This window comes from Coenobita brevimanus, chromosome 22 (assembly GCF_032717465.1).
Source record: "Coenobita brevimanus isolate Jiangsu-jjx chromosome 22, ASM3271746v2, whole genome shotgun sequence".
In the NCBI taxonomy this organism is placed as follows: domain Eukaryota; kingdom Metazoa; phylum Arthropoda; class Malacostraca; order Decapoda; family Coenobitidae; genus Coenobita; species Coenobita brevimanus.
The window spans coordinates 35,730,126-35,755,102 of NC_136975.1; the positions used below are offsets into that span (position 1 = coordinate 35,730,126).

The window sequence follows — 24,977 nt, forward strand, 5'->3', positions numbered from 1 at the left end:
TCTCGTGTCCTTAATTGACTCTTTTCCCTAGTGTCAATAACGGGGGGGGGGAAAAAGTATCTCCCTAATATGCCGTGGACATGTACTTGGCATCAGGTACTTATTAATTGAGTGCGGTGCGTAAAAAAATATGGAGCGTTACTCTGGATGTACTCGTGTGTGTGTGTGTGTGTGTGTGTGTGTGTGTGTGTGTGTGTGTGTGTGTGTGTGTGTGTGTGTGTGCGATAGCTTTATGATCTGTGATTATGTTTCATGTACTTGTGTATGTTTGTTTTTTGCTAGTTTTAGGTTTGTACTGCTGTGTGCGTCTGTATATACAGTATCTACTTGCACTATTTTATATACAGCCATTATGTGTGTATGTATGTATGTGTGCATGTATGTGTATGTGATCTCTGCCATGGTTAAGCTTATGTTTGTTTCCCTGTGTATGTAAATGTTTGTGTGTATTGTATGTGCATGCATATGTTTACCTGTGTGTGTGTACGTGTACGTTGTCCCTGCCACTGCCAAGTTTATTTACCTGTGTGTGTGTGTGTGTGTGTGTGTGTGTGTGTGTGTGTGTGTGTATGTACGTATGTGTATGTATATGTGTACAGCATGTGTGCGTCGTCCCTGCCACCGCCAAGCCTAAGTTTGTTTACCTGTGTCGTGTAAGGAATGGGTTGCGAGTGGGGGACGAGGGAAAGGGGGCAGGGGAGAGAGGGAGGCAGAATTGAGAAGGGGAGGAAGAGGAAGGGAAAGGAAGGGAAGGTAAGGGGGAAGTAATGTATGGGGATGGGGAGGGAGAGGTGGAAGGGGGGGAAGGGGATGGGGAGAGGGAGGTGGAAGTAGGGGAAAGGATAGAGGATGGGGAAGTAGAAGGGAGAGAGGAGAGAGAAAGTGGGAGATAGAGGGGAAAGGGAAAGGGGAGAGTTAAAGAGGAAAGGGGAGGTGTGAGGAGGAGAAAGGGAAGGGAAAGATGGAGGATGAGGGAGAGAGAGATTGTAAAAAAGGAGAAGATGGGAGTGGGAGGAAAAGGGAAAGGACGGGATAGGACAGAGGGAAGGGGAGGGGGAAGAAATGAATTTTTTTGTATGTATCTATATGGTTGTGTTTGGAGTGGGTATAGGTGGGTGAAGGTGGTTGCTGATGAGTGTAGGTGGTTGCTGGTGAGTGTAGGTGGGTGCTAGTGAGTGTAGATGGGTGCTGGTGTGTGAAGGTAGGTGTGAGTGCTTGTTTGTGCTGGCGAGTATAGGTGGATATAGGTGAGTGCTGATGGGTGTAGGTGGATGCTGATGGGTGTAGGTGGGGCTCTGGTAGGTACTAACGAGTATACATCAGAGTAGGTGGGTGTTTCCATAGCCGTGCGTGTGGGATTAAATGTGGATTATGAGCGATTCATTTATACAAATTCTCTCAGTGGTGCATAAATTGATGGTCATTAGAGTAAGCTGATTAGGTGGTTAATTTAGGGTGATTCTCTCTCTCTCTCTCTCTCTCTCTCTCTCTCTCTCTCTCTCCATTTCTTCTGTTTCTCCCCTTCCCTCCCCTCCCCTCTCTATTTTCGTATCTCCTCCCTCCCCTCTTTATTTTCCGTATCTCGTTCTTCTGCCCTCATTCTCCAACCTCCCCTCCCTTTACCTTCCCTCCCCTTTCCTCCCTTCCCCTCCCCTCCCCTCTCTTACCCTTCCCACCATACCCTACTCTACATTATATTTTTACTCTCTTCCGTTCTCTCCTCTCGGCCTCCCCTTCTCTCCACCCCATCACTCAATCCTCATCTCTCCCCTAAACTTCTCCACCCTGCCCTCCTCTCACCCCCCCCCCCCGCCTTTCTCTCCCCTCTTCTCTCCAACTCTTTCCTCCCATCTCCTTCCTCAGTTTGTCTCCCCTTTTATCCACCCTTCTCACTCCCCCACTCGTCTCTCCGCCCACCTCCCTTCCCCACCCTTCTCTCCCCTCTCCTCCCTTCCCCACCCTTCTCTCCCCTCTCCTCCCTTCCCCACCCTTCTTTCCCCTCTCCTCCCTTCCCCACCCTTCTCTCCCCTCTCCTCCCTTCCCCACCCTTCTTTCCCCTCTCCTCCCTTCCCCACCCTTCTTTCCCCTCTCCTCCCTTCCCCACCCTTCTCTCCCCTCTCCTCCCTTCCCCACCCTTCTCTCCCCTCTCCTCCCTTCCCCACCCTTCTTTCCCCTCTCCTCCCTTCCCCACCCTTCTCTCCCCTCTCCTCCCTTCCCCACCCTTCTTTCCCCTCTCCTCCCTTCCCCACCCTTCTTTCCCCTCTCTTCCCTTCCCCACCCTTCTCTCCCCTCTCCTCCCTTCCCCACCCATCTCTCCCCTCTCCTCCCTTCCCCACCCATCTCTCCCCTCTCCTCCCTTCCCCACCCTTCCCTCCCCTCTCCTCCCTTCCCCACCCTTCTCTCCCCTCTCCTCCCTTCCCCACCCTTCTTTCCCCTCTCCTCCCTTCCCCACCCTTCTTTCCCCTCTCCTCCCTTCCCCACTCGTCTCTTCCCTCTCCTCCCTTCCCCACTTATCTCTCCCCTCTCCTCCCTTCCCCACCCTTCTCTCCCCTCTCCTCCCTTCCCCACCCTTCCCTCCCCTCAACGCTCCCCATCCGTCAACTATTTCCCTTACAGTCAAGGTATTCCCCTTTTTGCCACCTGTTCATCCTCTGGCACATCTCAGTTCCCCTTATTAGCATCTTCCCCCTTTCTTCCACGCAGTCCCCTCTCCTCTCCTTCATTCCTCTTCCTTCCCCCCCCCCTTCCCTTTCCATCCCTTCCCTTCCCCTCCTGTTTCATCATCTTCCGTCGCCTCTTTTTCCCCTCTCCTCTACTAACCATCACCCCATCCTGTCCATTCCATCCCCTCTCTTCTCTTCTTTCGTTTACCTCTCTCTCCTTCTCCTCCCTTTCTTCTCCTTTCTTTTTCCCTCTCCTGCCTCCCCCATCCCTTCCTTTCCCTACTTTCCCCTCCTTTCTCCCTCATTCTCTTTCCCTACCTTCTCCGCCTTCGGTTCCTGTCCCTCCCTTCTCCCCTTTCCGTTCCCTTCCCTCCCTTTGGTTCCCCTATCCTCCCCCCAGTCCCCTTCCCGCTTTACCCCTCCTCTCTCCCTCTTCTCTCCCCTCCCCTGCCTTAGATGTGCAAGCAGCTGGGTGGAAGGGGAGCGAATGGGAAGGGAGGGGAGGCGGTAGGGAGAGGGAAGGGGAGGAGAGGGATACTTGTAACTCTCTCTCTCTCTCTCTCTCTCTCTCACACACACACACACACACACACACACACACACACACACCATAAAGTTTCGTACGTCTTATCGCATTCCATCTCTCGTCTTCTCTCCATTTCACACCACTCTTCCCCTCCCCCCCCCCTTTTCTTTCGTCCAGTTTACCCTTTATCTTCAGTATTTTCGTCGACTGAATGAAAGAAAATGGAGGGCTTGATCATCGTTTTGTTTTCCTGTTCTCCCGATAGCGAATTTCATCTCGGTAGGGCAAGTTTTCTCAGCAGCGTCCGTCGTGCTGAGTCGATTAGCCATGTAGGGTGAACGAAGACTTGTGGGGCCCTTGCCATACCCAGCCACCCACCTACCAACCCAGCTACTACCACACCCACCTGCCTGTATACCTTCCCACCCACCTATCACCAAACCCACTTCCCTATTATGTATACCAACCCACTCACCTGCCACCAGACCACCTCTCTAAGTCTACCCACCTGTCCTCCCTAACTGTCTATCACTTTACTACCTTACCCACCCACCTATCTGTATACCTGTTCTACGCACCCACCCACCACCCTCATACCTGCCCATCTGTCTGCTTACCTACCCAGCGACCCACTTCTTCTCTTACTCTTCCTCCGTCCTCCTGTTACCTCTTGTTTACCATCCTCTCTTCCCTTTATTTTTATCATTCGTATTCCCATCACTCTTCCCTGTGCCTTTCCCTTCTTATTTATCCCCTCTCTCCACCCACTCTTTTATTTCCTTTTTCTCTTTTCCACTCTTGCTTTATTCCTTTCTCCTGCTTGCCCTCTCCTTCCCCTTTTCCTCTTCTCCTTTTCTCTCTCACATCCCCATCTCTTCCACTCTTAATTTTCCCTTTCCTTAGTCTCTCTCTCTCTTACTCTTCGATTCTTCCACTCCTTCCTCCTCCTCCTCCTCCTCCCCCTTTCCCCCCTGCCTCCTCCTCTCTCCCTCCCTCCCCCTTTCCCCTTTCACCTCCAATCCCAATCTAGCTTCAAGCTTCTCATACGGAGGAAAACAAACACCAACAGTCTTATTGGTCCTTTCGCGGCTGTTTGTTATAGGGCAGGGTATAGCAAACAAAACTATTCTGTCAGCTAAAGGAATGGACAGAAAAGTAGGAAGGCTCCCTATCTTCTTTTTTATCTTTCCACTGTTACCTCCCTCTTCAACCCTCCCCCTTACCATACTCCCCCTCACTTTCCCTCTTCTCCCCCCAGCACTTTTTCTCTCCCCTTCATACTCCTCCCACCTACCGTCAACCTTCTCATGTCCCCTTCTTTCCCACTGCACATTTCCTCTCCCCGCCCTGCCCTCGTCCTCTCCCCTTCCCCTGCCATCTTCCTCTACCCTTCCCCTACTCTCTTCCTGCACTCTTCCCCAGCCCTCTTCTCCCCTCCAACCCTCTCCCCCTTCCCTACTCTCCCTTCTCCCGCCCCTCCCCCGGACTGTGACGACCCAGCAATACCCTAGAATGATGTGGCTTATACCCTCACAAATACCACCCCGCCCCGCCCCGCCCCGCCCCGCCCCACCAGCGCCCCGTTCTGAAGGAGGCTGCACACTCTTCCCACCTCAGTTCTTCCCTAAGCCTGGAGGAGGGAACACTCACCCCTGCCCAGCTCCTGCACCACCACCGCCTCCCTCAGCACCACCACCACCGTCAGCATGGTAAGAACACACACACACACATATACACCCAGTCACACAAATATATCCATTCATTCACGTAATTCTTTTTAGTGTTTTCAGGATTTTGGGCTCCCAGGGACTACTTGTGTTTGGTATTTTTCCATGCTGATGACCCACACTTCGGTACTTCTCTTTTCAGCTCTCATATTGCATATCTACTGCCCCCCTCCCCCCTCCTCCGCCCATATATGCAGTTATGTTGCTTACCCACACCCACCCAAATTACGCATAAATTTTACAGCTCTGTCGCTCACATCCATCCATTCCGCCCTCCTGTGTAAACATCGATATACTTTACACCTCGGGCCACCACTCCCACCCACACAGACCCATCAACATCACCCATACAGACCCATCAACATCACCCACACACCCACCCATATACTCACTGTTCTACCTTCCAAACTCATACACCCATCCACGAACACACACACACTCAACCACTGTATCATCCACACCCATCCACATACTACACACCCGCCTACATGAACCATACATCAAACTTTTCTTCCATTCACATCCATCCATCCGCCATCCACCGTCTTCACGCATACATTCCCCTATCCACCGTTTTCTATCTTCCACGTTAGACTACGCAAAGCTAAGGTATACCCGCATTCGCTGAAATGGTAAACTTCATCACCACTTAACTACTTTCTCCACCATCCATACGTCCACCTCCACCTGCTCTCTCTCCATCCACTGATCCACCTTCCACCCACAGATCCACGTGCAAATTTACTTCCAGAGTTTGCAAGGCGGATCCACTCCATGTTGCAAACCGAAAAACAGAAGCAGAGTTAAACAACGAAATCAAGAGTATCATCCTAAATTCTAGCCAACAGCAGACATTTTTGGACGTGAACGATCTCCCTAAAGCGAAGAAATAACAGCGTAAATTTCAGTGCCAATGGATAAACAGGGATGTAAAAAAAGTGCCTAAACTGCAGTCTAAATTAAAAGTGTCATGTTCATCTGTATTTAATTTCAGAGGTTAATTAAAGGGTGCTAATGACAGCCAACTTTGAGCTGATTATTGCGAGTGATAAAGTGGCTGGAACTAAGCTAAATATAAGTACTGATAATTATGCTGATGGCGATGAACCAAAGAGTGAGGAGACGGAGAAGACGAAGGAAAAAGGATCAAGAAAAGGAAGTTTATGAACAGAAGATGGAGGAGGAGGTTGGAAAGAATGGCGAGAAGAAGAAGAAGGTAGCAGATGAAAAGTATGGAAGAAGAAGAAGAAGGAAGAGCAGGCAGAAGAGAATGACGGTAGAGAGAACAAAGAAAACGAGGTGACAAAGTTTGATTGAAGAAGATGGGAGGGAGATGAAAAAGTATGATGAAGAGGAGGAGGAGGAGAAGAAGAAGAAGAAGAAGAGGAAGATAAGGAGGAAAACGACTTTGAGCAGACGGAAAGCAAAGAGGAAAATATGAGTTCAGTGATAGTTCCCTCAAGTCACGGATTTGTGCAGTTCTCATCGCCTTGCCAACCCATCCGTCCCAGAGATATAATTTACATCTTATTCTTGCAGCTCCCATACGATTTTCTTGAGGATAAGGAGAGGATTTGGAACTGGAAGGATTAGATACAGCCTTCATTAATCCCTTCAGTTTCAGGTGGCTTTCCCATGCTGAATAAAATCGTCCGGTAGCAGCAAAAATAGACATCAGACACTTCAGCGTAAAGAAAGGTCCATAAAACACACACACACACACACACACACACACACACACACACACACACACACACACACACACACACACACACACACACACACACACACACACACACACACACACACAAATAAAAACGACAAATAAGACATTGAATTTTCGCCTCACTAGTGTTAACTGCATCACCTTCACTAGCGATTCATTTAACCCCCTCAGAGTCGCGTTAACTCCAGTATTATTTTATACCAATTGAACGTGAGTCATAGGAACGTGGGAATGGTCGCAGTGTCTCCGTTAATCCCCTCATGATGGCCACAACTCTAGTATTAAATTCCCTTCGATACCAAACCATTTTATTCATTTCTTCATTCACTGTATCCGGAGACGTCCTCTGTTCTTGCTACTCTCCAGCGATTTTATTCAGTCCCCTCGTGCTGAGGGAGTTAATGAAGGCTGTATCTAACCCCTCCAGTTCAGACGGTTTATCCAAAGGTAATAAATCGTCTGGAGATAGCAAGAAATATATTGGGTTCGTCTTGGGAGTGAAGGGGTTTGGGGGTGTATTTCTGTGTTATAAAGAGTAGGTGTTTTACTGAGAGTCCTGCTGCTAAGAAAATCAGCGAATGATAACGAGAGAGAGAGAGAGAGAGAGAGAGAGAGAGAGAGAGAGAGAGAGGAGGGAGGGGAACTGTTTGTTTATGTGAGTGGGAGTAGGTGAGAAAGAGATAGTATGTGTGTGTGTGTGTGTGTGTGTGTGTGTGTGTGTGTGTGTGTGTGTGTGTGTGTGTGTGTGTGTGTGTGTGTGTGTGAGAGAGAGAGAGAGAGAGAGAGAGAGAGAAGGGTGGAAACTGTTTGTTTATGTGAGTGGGAGTAGATGAGAAAGAGGTATTATGTTTGTGTATGTGTGTGTGTGTGTGTGTGTGTGTGTATGAGAGAGAGAGAGAGAGAGAGAGAGAGAGAGAGAGAGAGAGAGAGAGAGAGCACAAAAGAGCAAGATTTATAGAAAGCAAAATAATAAAGAGCTTAAAACCTATCCTTCACTATTTTCTTAGCCAGGAGGACGAGGGTAGATCAAAAACATTATATCTAACTCTGCTAACTGAGAACGAGGTGGCTATCCCCTCTGTAATCAGCGTGTCTGTGTATAATCTCACCCAAATCATTTCTAGTATAATTATAGACAGGACACTGCCATTGTCTTCAAGTAATGTAATCTTTGTATTCTCTTCGTGATATTATTTCGTCTGAATATGTGGTTTTCTGCATGATATTATTCAGGGTACATTTTTAAGATTTATTTTTTTCGTTTTCTCTTTACGACATGGTTAGAAGTAATGTATCTTCTCGTTATGATGCAGTTGGTTTTTTTTTTTTTTTTTTTTTTTTTAGGTTTCCTCTAATGATGCAGCGCTGAGTAATTTTTTCGCTTCCTCTCCACAATATAACTGAAAATAATTTTGTGTTGTCTTCACTGTATTATCAGTTTTCACTTCCCAGTGTAATGCATTTTAATATTCTCACTTTTCTCTCTTCTGTGGACCTAAGGTGAGGATAGAAAAAGCAGAATGAGGGTATATAACTAAATTTATTCTTTGTCCCCTCTCCCCCACCGTGGGACAAAACAGAGTAGTGTTGAGTCTGTGTGGATACTTGAAGTGTTTTGGGTGAAGTATACCATAGACACTGTGTATATTTTTTTCATAAACGTATTTCTCTTTTACGGTCTAACTTTCCAATGGCTGATGGATGTAATTTAGTTTACACACATTACTTCTAAGTGTGGTTCTAATACTTATATCGAATGCCTGCAAGAAACACAGGCAGGTTATCATTAATATTTCTCCACTTCACTACGATGACTGGTTTTATATTTTCCTCTAATTACGGAACAGATGATTTTATGCAACGCTGGAAAAAAAAAAAAAAAAAGATGGGAGCAGGATATTAAAAACTATAGATATGATTCTAGTACAAAAGTGTCTCCTAAAAATAGTATACAGATAGCAAGAATAAAATATAAGAGATGTCATCGTACTGAAGGGCTTAATTTTTGTCAATTTGATTCACCAAGACTGAAAAAAAAAAATCATAAAGACATCATACGTATGCCACTTTTTAATACATGTTAAGTTTATTTTTTTAATGTTCTTGAATGAGAACAATATGTTAATATTAAAAAAGTTATAACTATAAATTTTTTTGGAGCACACTTCTAGACAAAGATGTTCTTCCATAATAATCTGAGTTTTTACATACAATTTTTCATGATTTTCTATGTCCCATCTTATACAACTTTTTTGTGTATTTTTTTTCTGTGTTTTTCTACAGCTTTTTACTTCTGTATATTTCCATGATTATTACAGTGTTTTATTCTTAATTTTTTTTAGTATAAAAATGTTTTCCCGATTTTCCCTATTGTTGACTACCTTGCCATTATTTTCCCTGGATTTTTTTCCTTTGCTGGGAACTTATCAGTTATATTCCATAGTTTTTATCTTATTTTCCATATTCTCTGTAATCTTCCACGAGTCTCATGTATTTCTCACATTTTTCTCTAAAAGTTTTGTCAGCTATCCCTATTTTTTTTTCTTTTATAATATTTACTTTTCCATAATTTTCAAACGAGTAAATAGCTTTCCATAATGTTGCAGTTAAGTTTCTCGATAATTTTCCGATGATTTTTCCATAAGTCTCATCATATTCCATAAGTGCATCAGTAATTTGTTCATAGTTTTAATAATTGTAGTTCGACATTATACTTAACAATTAATTACGTTATTTCCCTTTATTACTTGTGTCTAATCTTTCTTACGACTCTCTCCACCAATTATCTCCACCAATTTTCTCCATCTTTGGAAGGGGTTTTTACTGACCTGCGTTTCTCTCCCTCTCCCCTAGCCTGGCCACGGTCCCACAGTAAGTGAGGCCCCCTGAGGACTAGGGTCATGCTACTAGGATCACCCCTGATCTAGTAAGACCGGGTACTAGGGGTAAAAGGAAGTACTAGGATCCCCTTGGTCCTAGTAGCAGCGGACAACTGAAGGAAGTCACCCTGATTATAGTGTTAACCGATACCAGTGAATTAAGTACTAGGTTTATCTTGGTGTAAGATCGAACCTTCCCAGTACGGTCCTAGTAACACAGGGTACTAGGAGCAACGATATACTAGGGAATCCATTTATCTGTCTGTTTACCTCTGACTGTTTGTCTGTCCATCTCTTCGCTCCCACTGTCCTCCCATTACCAGTCCATCACTTCCCATCCCCTTACCCCCTCTCCCATTATCCCTATACCTATTCCCACCCACCACCTTTAGCTTCTCATTCTCCTCACTCACCTTCCACACCCACTCCCTTCTACCCTCCGTCTCTTTGTACATCTCTCCCCTCTCTCCCACACCTTCTCAGCCTTTCCGTCTCCTCGCCCACATTTAACACTCACATCTTCACACTTGCATTCTTTACAATCTCCAACATCCACCACCTTCAGCCACGCACACCCACACCCACACCCACACCCTCACCCTAACCCTCACCCTAACCCTCACCCTCACCCTCACCCTCTCCCTCACCCTCACCCTCACCCTAACCCTCACCCTCACCCCTCACCCTCACCCTCACCCTCACCCTCTCCCTCACCCTCTCCCTCACCCTCACCGTCTTCCTGTTCCTCTCACTGTTCCTCTCCCTGTCCCTCTCCCTTCCCCTTCCGTCACCCACCGTCCTCCACACCCACACCAACACCATCTCTCTTTCCTTTTCCCCTCTCTCTCCCGCCCCTCATCCCACACACCTACGTCTTAAATCTCTTCACGAAAAAACGGGCTACAAGGATATGAAAGTCTCTCGAGCCAGGAAAACAAGGTGATCTTGAAGGCCTCTCGAAAATTTAGTAAAAAACTATCAGAATGAAATCTCACAGCGATTGATCCACGCATATTGGATTTTGACCTCTTCAGTAAAGACTTTTTCTTTTTTTATAATCGTGTTTTGGGGCCGATGATTGTGCCGACTTTTATGAGAGACCTCTTGTAATCAAAGAGGTTATTAAATAATTCATCATCGTGTTGTTGTTGCTCAACTTTGGTCTGTCTTGTCGACCACAATTTAGCAAGTTCTGCTGTGGGGCTGTCCTACACGTACAGTACAGTATAGTACAGTTCATACACCCTCTAGGTATCGTATGTCCCCCATGTGGTTGACAGCACTTCACCAGGGCCGGACCAATGTCTTTCCCATGGCGAGGCGCAGGGGAAATACGAAAAAGTTTGGCTCCCAGGGGGAGGCCACAGCTGCTCCACCCAGGATGCACAGCACCACCACGTGTACTCTTCACGTCAGCGCCAATTCAGCTGATAACTGCAACTAATGAAAAGGCTTCATTTTATTGAAGCTGGAAAACGTTGAAACCGAGCCTTCTTTTATGCTATAGACGAATTTAGGCATTCAGACTAATACCTGACGAAGTTATTCAGCTGAAAGAAGTCCCAGGAGTCAGGATATTAAAAAATAACTCTGCTGATTTAGGTGTTCTATTCTGGCCTGCATCGGGCAGTTTCATAATTTATCTGAGCAGACCCCCTGTAATCAGAGGGTTATTAGTAGAAGGGATACCGAATATATTCCGTTGAAAAATTCCTATTAGTTACATTTTTTTATTAGAGGGTAAGCCCCGACATCTTCCATTATAATTCAGTATTACGTATATCGGTCAGCATCCTATTTTTCTGTCTCGTTTTATTTTCCTGACTCGTTTCTTCTTTTCCTGTCCCGTTTCTTCTTTTCCTGTCTTTTCCTGGTGTCAGTAATTTTATATCTTTCCTCTGTGTGTCTGTGTGAAAGTTGGTGTGATTTTGCTATCGTGGTTTTAGTGTGAGCTTGCTCTGTTGCAGTGTTTATAATGATGCAATGTCTCTCGTGCAGTGTGCGTTGTATGTGTCTGTTATTATGTGTGTTTGTGATAGCATGGGTTACTCTGTTTTCAGAATGTGCCAGCGCTATTTCTTTGTCGGCAATAATGTCATACCTTTCTTTCAGTGTGCTTTCTATGTGCATGTGTAATGTGTTTGGGTGTTACAGTGTCGTCGTGTTTCGCGTTGTTTTTGACCGTGTTTTCAGGATGTCTGCGCACTACTCCGTTGTCTGTGATAGTACGATTGCTCTGTTTCATCGTGCTTTCTGTTTCCTGTGTATTTTTGTGTCCTCGTGTGATAGCATGTGTTAGGTTTGTGTGATGTGTATTTTTTCAGTATCATTATTTTCCGAATTAGTCCGCTCGCTCATTTGAATAATCTGTAACCTAATTGTATCATCCCTCTTTCAGTATGCTGCCTGATTACTGTATTGTGTATTTGCCTTACCATGTTCCCTTGTGTTAATGTCGGATGGTGTATTTTTTAATGTTTTCAGAATGTCCTCGTATTTTTGTATTTCCGTAATCATATAATTCTCTCTCTCTCTCTGCTTCCTGTGTGTAATTATGTGTCCGTGTTTCTGTGCGTTATCTCTGTCTGGTACTGCGTGTATGTGTGTTAGTTTTTTTTTTAATCTTTTCAGAATGTGACCATGCTACAGGGTGATTCACTGTTCCGAGCCCCAGAATAATATAAATATTTTTGTCAGTAGTGAATCGATTAAAATATGATTTGGTTGTTTCTTTATTCATTTGATTACAGTTTACCCACAGTAATACCGAATTTTGAAACTGGCCTCTTTCATCGTATATAAATACCGGTAATTAACCCAGTGTTCCAAAGCAATAAATTTTCAGTGCAACTTATCCACTTGGGTGGTAGCAGTCTTCCTCATGACTTTTTCTTTCAGCTAATCAAATGTGCGAGACTTTTTTTGAAGCCTTTTACCCTTACGTTGCCCCCAGAACGAGGGAAAAAAAAAAATCTTGAGATAAATCAGGAGAATTATAAATACACGGTCGGTTATGGAGTATGGCATGATTACTGGAGCAGTGCAGTTAACGCGCTGATACCCACGCAGCGCTGCACCGGTGAGAGAGCAGTGTTTCATTTCCGGCAAGCGTTGCTCAAAGTTTAAAGGTAGAGGAATTTGTTAAATGCAGTATTTGGCTGACACAGAGTGAAGCCTGTATGTGCGACGTTGCAAAGTTGCATTTAAATCCATACATTAGTGACGGATATATTGCGAATATCTAGGAGGCCTCAATAGTGAATCACCCTACATATTTCTGTAAAATAATCATGCTATCTCTCCCCTTGTGTGAAAGGCAGTAACTTCATCAATTTCGTGCATGATAATAATATGTTGATTTTTTTCCACGTGATTTCAGTATGTAACTCCGATATGTCAGTGTGTATTCGTGTTCCTTCCTTTTATGCGTGGTTTTACATGTGTTCTTTCCACAGTTGTTAGTTATGTGTATCAGTTTGTTCACCATGTTCATCGTCTAGTAGAACACACATCTGTCTAATGTTATGAATTGTTCCTCAACTGAAAGTCTTATGTGTAATACTTTTCTTCTACTTACACTCTTCAGCTTTTGGAGATTTCGTAACACCTCTTCCTCAGCTACTTAATTTGCACATCATAAATTTCTGTCCCTTTATGCGATAAAGATGAAAAATATATCTATTAGAAAGATATAAGTAGCCTACATGATGCTATTAACCCCTTCACCCCGACAACGTTTTTAGTGCCTTATTCGTGTTGCAACCAGACAATTTTTTTCTCAGGTAAGGAGAGCAGTAAATCCCTCCAGGTAAAAATTTATTCTAAGATGAATTAAAGATAAAGGTAATCCAGGGTTCGTTTTCTTTGCGATTAAGGAAGCTCCCAGACACCTCTTCCTTACCGATTTATTTTTGGATACGGCTAGGTAATATCATTTCGTACGATATTATTGCAGGTTATGATATTAGAATGATTTAAGTAACACAGAAGAGGACGGCATGGTGTAATAAGTAGAATAAGTCCTTAAGGAACAGGTGTTAGGGGGCTTGTTTAACCGATGAGAATATGGGTCCAGGTGTAATATGAGAAGATTTTTGTTAATTAAGAGGTGGTATGAAGTCTCGCGTCTCTCTCCCTAAAATCCCCTTAGCTTCAACCCTTAAAATTTTCGCCATTAATTGAGTGCTTAAAGAGGGCCTGTCATAGAATAAGGTAGATAGAAGTTAGAATTTTTTAGGAAGCTGTTTTTGCTTTGTGAGAATATGTGTGATATAGACTTAGATTAATTACTTTGAGTAAAACTAGGTAATAGATTTTTTAGGAATAGTTAGATCTAAATGGTAAGGACAGATGCTGATGACTTCAGATAGATAAAGTACTAGAGGTTTTATTAAGGCATAGATCTGTGACCGTGTGGGCGTAGGAGGTTCATTGGCACTTCTTCCTTGCCACTTTGTGTCTCGTGTGCCATCAGTGCCAGCTGTATCATTTTCAGCCCTTTCAACACGATGACCTCTCGTCCGCGTCAGTTAGGCCACCACCGAACGATTGTACTAAGCTTAGGAAGAACTTCTGACAGTGAAGGCTGTATCTGACGCCTGTAGTTCAGAAAGTATTCCCTGAATGGAATGAAATGTAAAATACCAAAAATGTAATAATGATATATATATATATATATATATATATATATATATATATATATATATATATATATAAAATAATATACACAGTATATATTTATGTATAATACATAAATATGTCTGTGTGTATCGCTTTGGCAGAAGTGCCAGTGACCCTCCATAGCCCACAATAATAGGATTCACAGACGTCATGAAGTACAAAGTGGCGTGATGCAGAATGTGGTACAGAAAATCAGCACATAGAGAGAACACATATTAGAATACGACACATAGATTAGAGCAAGGGACAGACAACACGTAGTGTAGGATCAGTAGAAACAGTACAAAGACTAGAGTAAGACACATAATTCTTGAGTAAAAAGAGACGTATACTGTAGTAAATGACATAAAGCACACATATATAGCACATAGTTTAATAGCTCATTGACTAGAGTTCATAGAAAGAGGTAACACATAGATAAGAGTAAGGCACATACAGATAACGCAGGGCGAAATCACTTAGCCAAGATAAGGGACACACAGAGTACAGAATATAGAAACATCACATAGACTATAGTAAAGCACATAAAGAAAGCACAGATTAGAGCTGTGACACATGCAGTATGGAACACAGAAATATTACAGACTAGAGTAAGGCAGGGAAAGATATCCTGGCATATAGATTAGAGTAAGACACGCATAGTAAGAAACAGATAGCACGTAGAGATAGCACATAAAGGTAACACATAGAGAGAACGCATAGAGAGAGAACATAGAGACAGTACATAGAGGTAGCACATAGGTATCGCACATTGAGAGAACAGAGATAGCAGACAGTGACAGGAGAGAGCACATAGAAATAGCACATGGTGGTAGCAAACAGAGATCGCACATATAGTACATAGATATAGCAGACTGAACTAGCACAATAGACTAGAGTAAGAGTGGTAGTAATGGGCTCCTATAACCCTTTCAGGCCGAGGAGCTGGACGAGGAGAAGATGGCAAGTGAGTCTCTTATTGCTCTCTCTTTATTGGATATTATTTTGGTCTCATTTTCTCATTTTATTGTCTTTTGCTTAAAGTTTTTTCCTTTATCTTCTTTCTCGTAGCCTTCCCTTCCCTTCTTCATATCATACAGAGAAGATGGAAAGGAAGTCTTTTATTTGTCATTTTTTTTCCTTACCTTTACATCTTTATATCTTCTTATTTTTCCTTTTCTTTTTGCGTGTTGTTTTTGCTTTCGTGGTTTCCAATTTTGATCAGTGGAAAAGAAGACAGTAAGTCAGGCCCACATTAGTCAAGATTTTTGCTATTTCCGCATTTTCTTCTTTTATTTCCTCTTCTGTTTTGTATTTCCCGTTTTATAAATTTGTGGTGACTCGAAATTTTATTATTTTTATTATTGTTATTTTTATTATTATTACTATAATTATTACTCGTATGTTTATTGCTATTATTATTATTATTATTATTATTGTTAATACTATTACTATTGTCGTCATCGCCGTCGTTGTTGTTATTATCATTATTCCTTTTTCTTTGCTTGTTTTCGCATTTTTTCTCATATTTTCATGTGTTAGTATTACATTGCTCGTAATCGTACACTTCCATCTTTTCATATAAACAAAGAAGCTAGATTGTGGGTCCCTTTTGGTTTGTTTTCAGTTTTGTGTGTTTTTCCGTTCGAACCCTTGGAGTACAATCCTTATATATTATGTTGATACCACCAGACGATTTTATTCAGCTTAGGAACAACCTCTCGTGCTGAAGGGGTTAAAGATGACTATATCGAGCCCCCTCCATTTCGGGAAAAAAAAAAATAGACCGTATGTCCCTCAGGAGATAGAATATACTGTTAAAGACGTTCCTCGGCCTGAAGGGGTTGTTGCTGTGGCTGTCTTTCTCCTGCAGTCCACCATCCCCTTGTCGGGGGGGAGGGGGGAGGAGATGAGGAACGTCTGTATATCTAGGAACCGTAGTCGTCCAGCTGTATCGTTGCCACCACGTGAAGGCGCCCCCTCTCACCGGCAGGGGGGTTAAAGGGGTCAAGGATATATACAGGAATGGCCGGCACCTCTACCTTATTTGCACCTCTAATAGACCAAGCAGAAGTAATGACATTGACCCGGAGACAGCCATTGCCTTCACGCTCATTACCGGCGATAATTTGGCAGTTTTAATGAGATTCTGACCTGGCTGACCTTGGCTTCTTATGTGCAGAGGGGGTAGGGGGGGGTGGACGTAGGAAGATTTTGGTGTATGTGTGGGTGGGTGGGTTTGTGGGCGGGTGCATGTGTTTGTGTGTGGATGGGTGAATGTGTATTTACCTATTTACCTATTTGTAGTATACAGGAATTGAGCAATGCTCGTGATGTCCTGTCTCCATATCCAAATTTATCAAGTCTACCTTTACACACATGAATGTTTTTCTCATGTCTAAGTCGTTCCAAATATTTAAGTATTAACCTAATATACCTAATTGTGATATACACGGAATGTACTATGCTAGTGGGTTTCCGTCGCTGTTTCTCAATAAGTCAAATTTAGCTTTAAACTCGTTTAAGTTTTTAGACTGGACGATCTCTTTGTCCAGGCTATTCCATAAGTCTATACTTCTGGAAGGAAAGCTATATTTCTTGATATCCTTCAAGCAGCTTGACTTTTTCAATTTCATTCCGTGTCCTCTGGTTGCTCTCTTATCCCATACAAACAGATCTTCTTTGTCAATTTTATCTACTCCCACCATGGTCCTGAACACTGCAATCATGTCTCCCCTCTTTCTCCTTTCCTCTAAGGAAGGCAAATCTAGTTTTTCCTGCCTCTCTCTGTATGACAGGTCTGTCAGACTGGGGACCATCTTTGTTGCTGTTCTTTGTATTCTCTCAATCTTGTTTATATCTTTCTTTTTGTGTGGGGACCACACTACCGCTGCATATTCTAACCTGGGGCGGATCATGGCCACTATCAATTTTTTCATCATCTCCTCATCCATATAATGAAATGCTACTCTTATGTTAGTCAAGAGTTTATAAGTCTCTCCAACTATCTTGTTAATGTGCTTTTCTGGTGACAAACTATCTTGGACCAGCACTCCCAAATCTTTCTCTTCTCTCCTTTTTGTGATTAATTCATTACCCAACAAATAATTCAGTGATGGCCTCCTGGTACTTTTACCCATTTCCAATATTTTATATTTCTTTACATTAAATTTCAATTCCCACGTGTGTGTGAGTGGGTGAATGTGTGTGTGTGTGTGTGTGTGTGTGTGTGTGTGTGTGTGTGTGTGTGTGTGTGTGTGTGTGTGTGTGTGTGTACGTAAAGCCAGCCACCAAGTTAACCTCACCGTCTTGAGGGGGAACTAACCGAATAGAAATTACAGGAGTCAATTTGCATAGTGATGGGGTGAAGGTGGGGAGGGGGCAGTGGGCATAGGGGAAGAAGAGAAGGGGAGGAGAGAGAAGAGGTGGGGAAAAAAGGAAGGAGGAAGGGTGAGGAAGAGAAGGGGAGGAGGAAGGGAGGTATAGAATGAGGAGAGGGGGAGGTGGTGGAGGCAGGAGAGGGGGATAGAAAAGGTTGGGGAAGGTGGGGAAGAAGAAGGAGTAGAAGGAATGGAGGGGAAGAATGACGAAAATGGGGAAGGGGGGAAAGAAGAAAGGGGGAGTGAGAAGAGATAGTGAGTGTCAGAGGGGGAGGGGGGGGTAAGAATAGTGTGGAGAGATGAAAAAGGAAAGAAGAAGAATGGTAGGGAGTTGGAGGAAATAGGGGCTATGATTTAATTACGATGGAGGAAGGAGAGAGAGGAGATAGAAGTAATAAGGAGAGTATGAGGAGGAAGAAATTTAAGGTTAGAAAAAGTAGAGAGGAAGGAGAGTAAGAGGGAGGGAAGGGCGAGGAAGAGGAGTGGGGTATGACGAGGAGAAGGAGAGAGCGCAAACAAAGAGGGAGCGACTAAGAATCAGAAGAGGAAAAGAAGAATGTAAATAAGGAATAAGATTAACAGAAACATTGGAAGTAGGTGAAGAAGAACAAGGGAGAAGAGAAAGGGAGTAAAACGGGACAAGGAGGAGCAGGAAGAGGATCAGACGTGGCGAGAGGAAAACAGAATGAGTGAATGGGGAAAGACTGAAGCCGGGATGAGTGAGAAAAGGATAGTATGATAAATAGGAAAGAGCTAGGAGGGGGATGAATAGGAGAGAGAGAGAGAGAGATGGACTGGAGAAGGAAAAGAAGGTTGATGGGAGGGAGAATGAAAAAAGGAAGAAGGGGATGGGAGGGAGGGAGGAAACGAAACAAGATGGGGATGGGAGGGAGGGAACGAGGGGCTGGGAGGGAAGGGGTGGAGAGAAAAAGAGAGAGGCAAGTAGAAAATTATTCACTGAAAAAAACAAAGACTTCCCTTCATTTCCTTTCATTTATCACATCAAGATACTTCCCTGAATCATTATTTTTATCGCAGTTTTTTAAAAGCTGTTTTGGTTTTTATTTTAAGTGCTTCTGCACTCCAGGATCTGGTATTAATTTATTTGTTTCTTGATATTTTCTGGGGTGTTTATGTGGTTTTGTTATTTTTCACATTTTGGTTTATTTAATCCTTCTGTCTGGTTTCAGTTGATATAATATTAACGTTATCTTTCAGCTTGTCCAAATAAATATCTATTGTTTTAGTTCCCCAGACGTTTCAATACATGGAAAAAACCTGGAAATATGAATGTACAGTATAGTGATTTTATATATACAATTTTCAGTTATGTTGACTCTGCAGGAAATAATTTGTTACAGTATCATTACAGGTTTTCATGCATGCAATTTTTTTTTTATATATCAATGTCACGAAATATGTAAAATGTATTAAACGAGGTTGTTAGGAAGATTAAAGTTATTCATCTGGCTCAGTGTTATAAGAATAAGACTTTAAGTGTATCTATTCCTTTCAGACAGACGACGTAGTTTCTGTATAATTCTTGCTACCTCCAGACGACTTTATTCAGCTGAGGAGACGTTTCGAACATAGAGGTTATATACAGCCTTCAATAACTCTTTCACTGCTGGAGGGTTGTCCTGTAGTGGATAAAATAGCCTGGCAATAGCAAGAATAATATTAATACTAAATCACTCTATTGGCCTTTTTGTAATTGTGAAATTTATGGATAAAGGCATCTGGTAAGAGGAAAATGTTACTGATAATATTAGTACAAACAGACAGTGCCAGAAGTGTTTTACCTCTTCCCTACGAGAACCTTCCCCACTGAAGCAAGAATAAACTCTTGAAATAAATAAGTAAATAAATAAATAAATAAATAAAAACCAGATGATAGCGAATACAAATACAAATAAGTCGTCGTGCTAAAAGGGTTAGGGGAAACTGTTTCTTATCCTTTCATTATGACATCTCTAAAGCTGAATAAAATCGCCTGTCCATAATAAATAAAGGTTATATATATATATATATACATATATATATATATATATATATATATATATATATATATATTAAGATAGATAGATAGATAGTGGCTGAGCTAAAATGAAACCCAGTTGGAAAGTTATATCATCAGAGATCAAATTAAGATTACTTCCACCTGACCCATCTTAACCTTATGACCCCATGGACCCCAAATGACCTAGTTTTTGGCAGGGTCGGAGAAGCCTTTTTTTTTTTTTTTTTTTTTTTTTTTTTTAGGGTATGAATCTGCGCCTTTTGGTCCATATGACTTCCTCCTTCCCTCTCCTCTTATCATAGCCTTTCCTTCTTATCCTTTTCGTACTCCAGGTCTTTCACTCTCTCTGATTCGCTTCTCTCTTTTTTTCTTTTTTCGCTTCTCTCTCTCTCTCTCACACACACCTCCTGGCCCCTCACATCATCCAAATTCCCCTCCCTCCTCTTACCCCTTTCCACTCACATCCATAACCACAAATCCCCCCCACTCCCTCACACCCACTAACTCCTTTCTTACCTCTCCCCCCCACATAGCAGAAATTTATTCATATCCACCTGCTCAACACTACTTCCTAACACCTTCGATTCTTATACTAACCTCCCCCCTCCTGGACCCCTAGCTTAACACCACTCACAAACCCCTTTCTAACTCCACTAGTCCCCTACCAACCCCTCCCACCCCCACTGACCCCACTCCCCAGCACCCCACCACCGCCACTGACCGCCACCCTCCCCCAGTGTTGCGTAAGGCCTTCTCTATGTTCGACCCTGGCAAGACTGGCACCATCGAGAAGGACCGAATCCGCGTCATCCTCAACACCCTGGGAGCCAACTACATCAAGGAGGAGCTGGAGACGCTACTTCAGGACAACGACGCTGACGGTGGGTGTGGGGTGAGGGTGTGGGAATTGTCTAAGAAGCCAGGAATGATGTGGAGAGATACAGGAGTGGAATGGGATGAAGAGTGGTTAGAACGAGTAAGAAGGCTGGTGGATTTGGTGATGTGGATGGGTGTGTCTGTGAAGGAGGGGGGTAGAGAATGTGTGGGGATTATGAGGCAGTGCGAGAGGGGCATAGAATCTAAGTAGCGAGTTTGGGTAGGGCATTGAAGTAAGTGGAGAGTACTGATCAGTCTTAAAGGGAAAGAGGCCAACTACATCAAGGAGGAGCTTAAGAATACTGCAAAACAACGACGCTGACGGTGGGTGTGGGAAAGATGAGTGGAAGGGTGTGGGAATTTTGCAAACAGGGTGAGAAGTGGGTAGGAGGCGAGAGAATGAGGTAAAAGTTCAGAGTAATGGTTGACATGAAGGATACCTGAATGCATACTTTGGCTGTGATGGGTGCATGAAGAATGAGTGGGAGTGCGTAGGAAATGAGCAGAGCATGTAAAGTACGGGGAAGTGAGTGGGCAGTGTGGATGAGTGTAAGGTGGCGTGGGAAATAAGAGGAGGGCGTGGGAAAGGTAGGCAAGTATATGGGAGTGGTTGGAGTGGGTAAGAGGTAATGATGGATGGGTTTTGAGGTTGTGAATCAGAGTGGGCGTGGGAGGTGTGGAGTATTGTGTGTGTGGGGAGTGTGAGGAAGGAGTGGGAGAGTGGGAAATAAGAAGAAAGTCTGTGCGTGTGTATGCTCGTGTGTGTGTGTGTGTGTGTGTGTGTGTGTGTGTGTGTGTGTGTGTGTGTGTGTGTGTGTGTGTGTATTTACCTATTTACCTATTTGTAGTATACAGGAATTGAGCAATGCTCGTGTTGTCCTGTCTCCATATCCACATTTATCAAGTCTGCCTTTACACACATGAATGTTTTTCTCATGCACCACCTCTTTGTCTAAGTCGTTCCAAATATTTAAGTATTTACCTAATATACCTAATTGTGATATACACGGAATGTACCGTGCTCGCGGGTTTCCGTCGCTGTTTCTCAGTAAGTCAAATTTAGCTCCAAACTCGCTCAAGTTCCCAGACTGGACGATCTCTTTGTCCAGGCCACTCCACAAGTCTATACTTCTGTAAGGAAAGCCACACTTCCTGATATCCCTCAAGCAGCTTGACCTATCCAATTTCACTCCGCGTCCCCCTGCCGCTCTCCCATCCCACACAAACAGATCCTCCCCGTGTGTGTGTGTGTGTGTGTGAGAGAGAGAGAGAGAGAGAGAGGAGGTTGGAAATTGTGAAAAAAAAAAAAAAGTGTAGAGGTGTAGGGAGTGCAAAATAAAGAGAGAATATGATGCAGGGCTTGGGGAACGAAGGAAATAAAAAAAAATGTGGGAAAGGGGAGTGGATAGACTTAATAGATAACTAGCATGTGTGGGGAATGTGAAGAGCCTGGGGAAGAGAGTGGAAAAGTGAATAACTAAACTAAGTAGATGATGAAATTGTGTGTGGGGAAGAGTAGGGAATTACGTAGGAAGGAGGCAAAATGGATTGGGTATATGAATGAACTGTGTATGTGGACTGGGAAGATGGGGGGATCGTCGCTGAGTAGGAACATATCTGCCAGAATGTTCAAGGCCACCCCTAACAGGATGCAGTGCCTGACAATACATTAGTTATATAATCCTCGAATAGCAGTAACTGAAGATAAGTAGAGATATTAATGATTTGGAGGTATGGAAGTAATTTCATTGAGTGTTTAAAGTCTGATGTGTTTACTCTCTCTCTCTCTCTCTCTCTCTCTCTCTCCCCATCCCGCTCTTGCCTTCCCTTCTCCCACTCGTCCTCATTTACTCTCACTCCCCATACCCCTTTCTCTTAACCCCTTTTTCCCCACTCCCCTTTACTTTATCCCCTGTCCTTCACTCAACTCCACTTCCCTCTCTTATCCTCTCCCCCACTCACCCCCACTCTCCCCTCTCCCCACAGGCACCGGGAAACTGAACTTCGACTCCTTCGTTAAAGTGGTGGGTCACTTCCTTGAGGAGCAGGATGAGGAGGCCATGCAGAAGGAGCTTAAGGAGGCGTTTAGGCTCTATGACAAAGAAGGTGGGTGGCTGGGAGGGAGGGAGGAGTTGGTGGAAGGAAGGATGGAGAGAAGAGGGAAGAAAAGAGAGCGATTAGAGGGAAGAGTTAGCGGAAGGAAGGCTAGAGAGATAAGGGAAAAAAGGGAAGAAAAGAGGGCGATGAGAGGGAGGGAGGAGCAACTGGAGGGAAGGTTGGAGTGAGAAGGAAAAAGAGGAGAGGGAAGAAAAGAGGACGATTAGAGGAAGGGAGAGTAGAGAGCCTGGAAGTGGAAAGAGATGTAAAGGAAGAGGGGGATGTTAAGGAGGGAGGGAGAAAGAAGGGAAGTTGGATAAAAGAGGGGAGGGAAGGAGGCTCAGTATAGCCAGTGTGTTATCACCTGAGAAAGACCCATAGCCACTTTCCATGTTAGTTGATTGCAAAATATAGTCAGATTGGAGGGTTGATGTGACTGGTAACCAAGGAGAGTCATTCCTACCTCATAACTAAGGATATTCATATTTCACGCAACCACAACGTAGTATTGGACTTCTGTTGCCCAGTCCCCTCAAGTTAAAACTCACCGTCAGTAGTCATAAACAGTGGGATTCACAACACTTTCTTCGCATCTGTATTAAAGTAGAAAATACTACGAAATTTCCGCAGCTTCTATTTTTACAGTTGAGTAATATAGTGCTAGTGAGAGATGTATGGCATGAAGTTAAAGGAGAATAAAATTTCAAGGCCAGATAAAATACCTCCGTGAGTACCAAAGAAGGTAATTAACAAAATATCAGTGACACTATCTGAACCTTTCCATATATAGAGGGAGCAGCAAGGTGCCACACGAGCGAAAGGTAGTAAATGTCAACTACGAGACTGAAAAAACTTAACGGATCACAACCAGGGAATTACCGTCCAATTAGCTTAACATCAGTGGGGAATAAGTTGTAGGAAACTATTATCAGAGTCAAGTTTGCCAGACAGTTAGAAACAGTCTCATTAGAGATGCACAACACAGAATTTCGAATATTTGTCCTTGCCTTATGAATTTCAAGGATTTTTTCTGGATTATATTAAGTATACAGTATACTACGAAACCAGATCTTTTGACGATATGCATCTCGATTTCCAAAAGGCGTGTGATAAGTTCTCCACGAAGACTCTCAGAAACTATAGTAATGGCACATGGTTTCAGTGGCAGTGTGCTCAGGTGTGGGGTGTGAACAAAGGCCCTAATTAAATGGAAATGAATCAGACCTGAAGGATTTTACAGGTGGAGTGCCACAGGGTTCAGTGCTGGATATCACTCTGTTCTGAATGTACACAAATGATACTGACGAAGAATTGTGTTGTTAAACTATCCAAATAGGTTCGTGATAAAGAACATGAAGCGAGAGAGACAATATAAACTGCTGTATTGGGTCCAAACATGGTAGATGAATTTCGGTATCAGTAAACGCAAAGTATTGAACATAGGCAGTAAAAAAAAAAACGCCAGCTGTACTATGAGTAAAATTTGACTTGATAATGTAAACCAAGAAAAAGTCTTAGGAAATATAACAAATGAACAGAAACAAGTAAACAGTGTGCAGATGCTGTTAAGAAAACCAACAAATTTACCGTACTTGAATCAAAGGTAGAGCATTGGAATATAAGAAAGTATTAGTCACAAAGACGTGGCGTTTTGAAGACTGGATATTACAGGTAACTGGAAAAACAGAACGAAGAATACAGTTCCAGAGTAATCGATGAAAACTGCACAGATCAGTAATTTTTAACTAGAAATAATTGTTATAAAACTGTTGGCAAACGTTCCAATTAGCATGAACCAGCAATTCTTCAAAGGGATTTTTCATCATACAGAACAAAGTGCAGTTCATCATAAATGGATGCAACACTAACGTTCAAAAGTCGCATGAATATGTATGTGGCTTTTGATCCCCAGCTAAAAATATTCACTCCAGAATTATGTATTGCTAATGTTTAATGCATTCTACAGAGCAAAGCGTGGAGAGGGCGCAACCTTAACACTACGTAGATCTGTTGCTATACGCTTTTTACCCTAACTTGGCCTAAAATTACCATCCTTCCATCTTCATTGCCGAGTTGTAGCAATAGATTAACAATGGAATATGGTGCTAGTCACGAAGAAGTGCTGTGGAGAGGATGTAAAGCCACAGTATTGTCTTTTTCTGCCCCTGAGCTGCGTGAAATGAGCTTCAAAAGGACAAAAATCTGGGCCAAGTTAAGATGAAAGGAGTATAATACTGATGTTCTCTCTGCTGGTTATGGTTCTGTAAACTGTAATTTCTGTTCACCTTTTTGAAATATCAGTGGGATGGGAGGGATGGGGTGAAGAATGGTGACGAGAGAGAAGAGGGGGTGGGAAAGAGGTGAATGGAAGGGAGAGGTGATGAGGGTAAGGAGTGGGTGAGAGAGGAAAGGGGAGAAGAAAGA

The 24,977-nt window shown here is 43.3% G+C and overlaps 1 protein-coding gene across 1 annotated transcript in view; it reads left to right on the plus strand.

Moving 5' to 3' along the window:
• Window positions 1-4,799: 4,799 nt before the first annotated feature.
• LOC145392380 (troponin C-like) overlaps window positions 4,800-24,977 on the plus strand; it is a 33,665-nt gene continuing 13,487 nt past the window's right edge. The window contains exons 1-5 of the mRNA XM_080266782.1: window positions 4,800-4,898; window positions 9,496-9,513; window positions 15,117-15,147; window positions 20,318-20,461; window positions 22,443-22,562. Coding sequence (XP_080122908.1) covers window positions 4,896-4,898; window positions 9,496-9,513; window positions 15,117-15,147; window positions 20,318-20,461; window positions 22,443-22,562 — 316 coding nt within the window. The 5' untranslated portion in view covers window positions 4,800-4,895. The remainder of the gene's footprint in view (window positions 4,899-9,495; window positions 9,514-15,116; window positions 15,148-20,317; window positions 20,462-22,442; window positions 22,563-24,977) is intronic.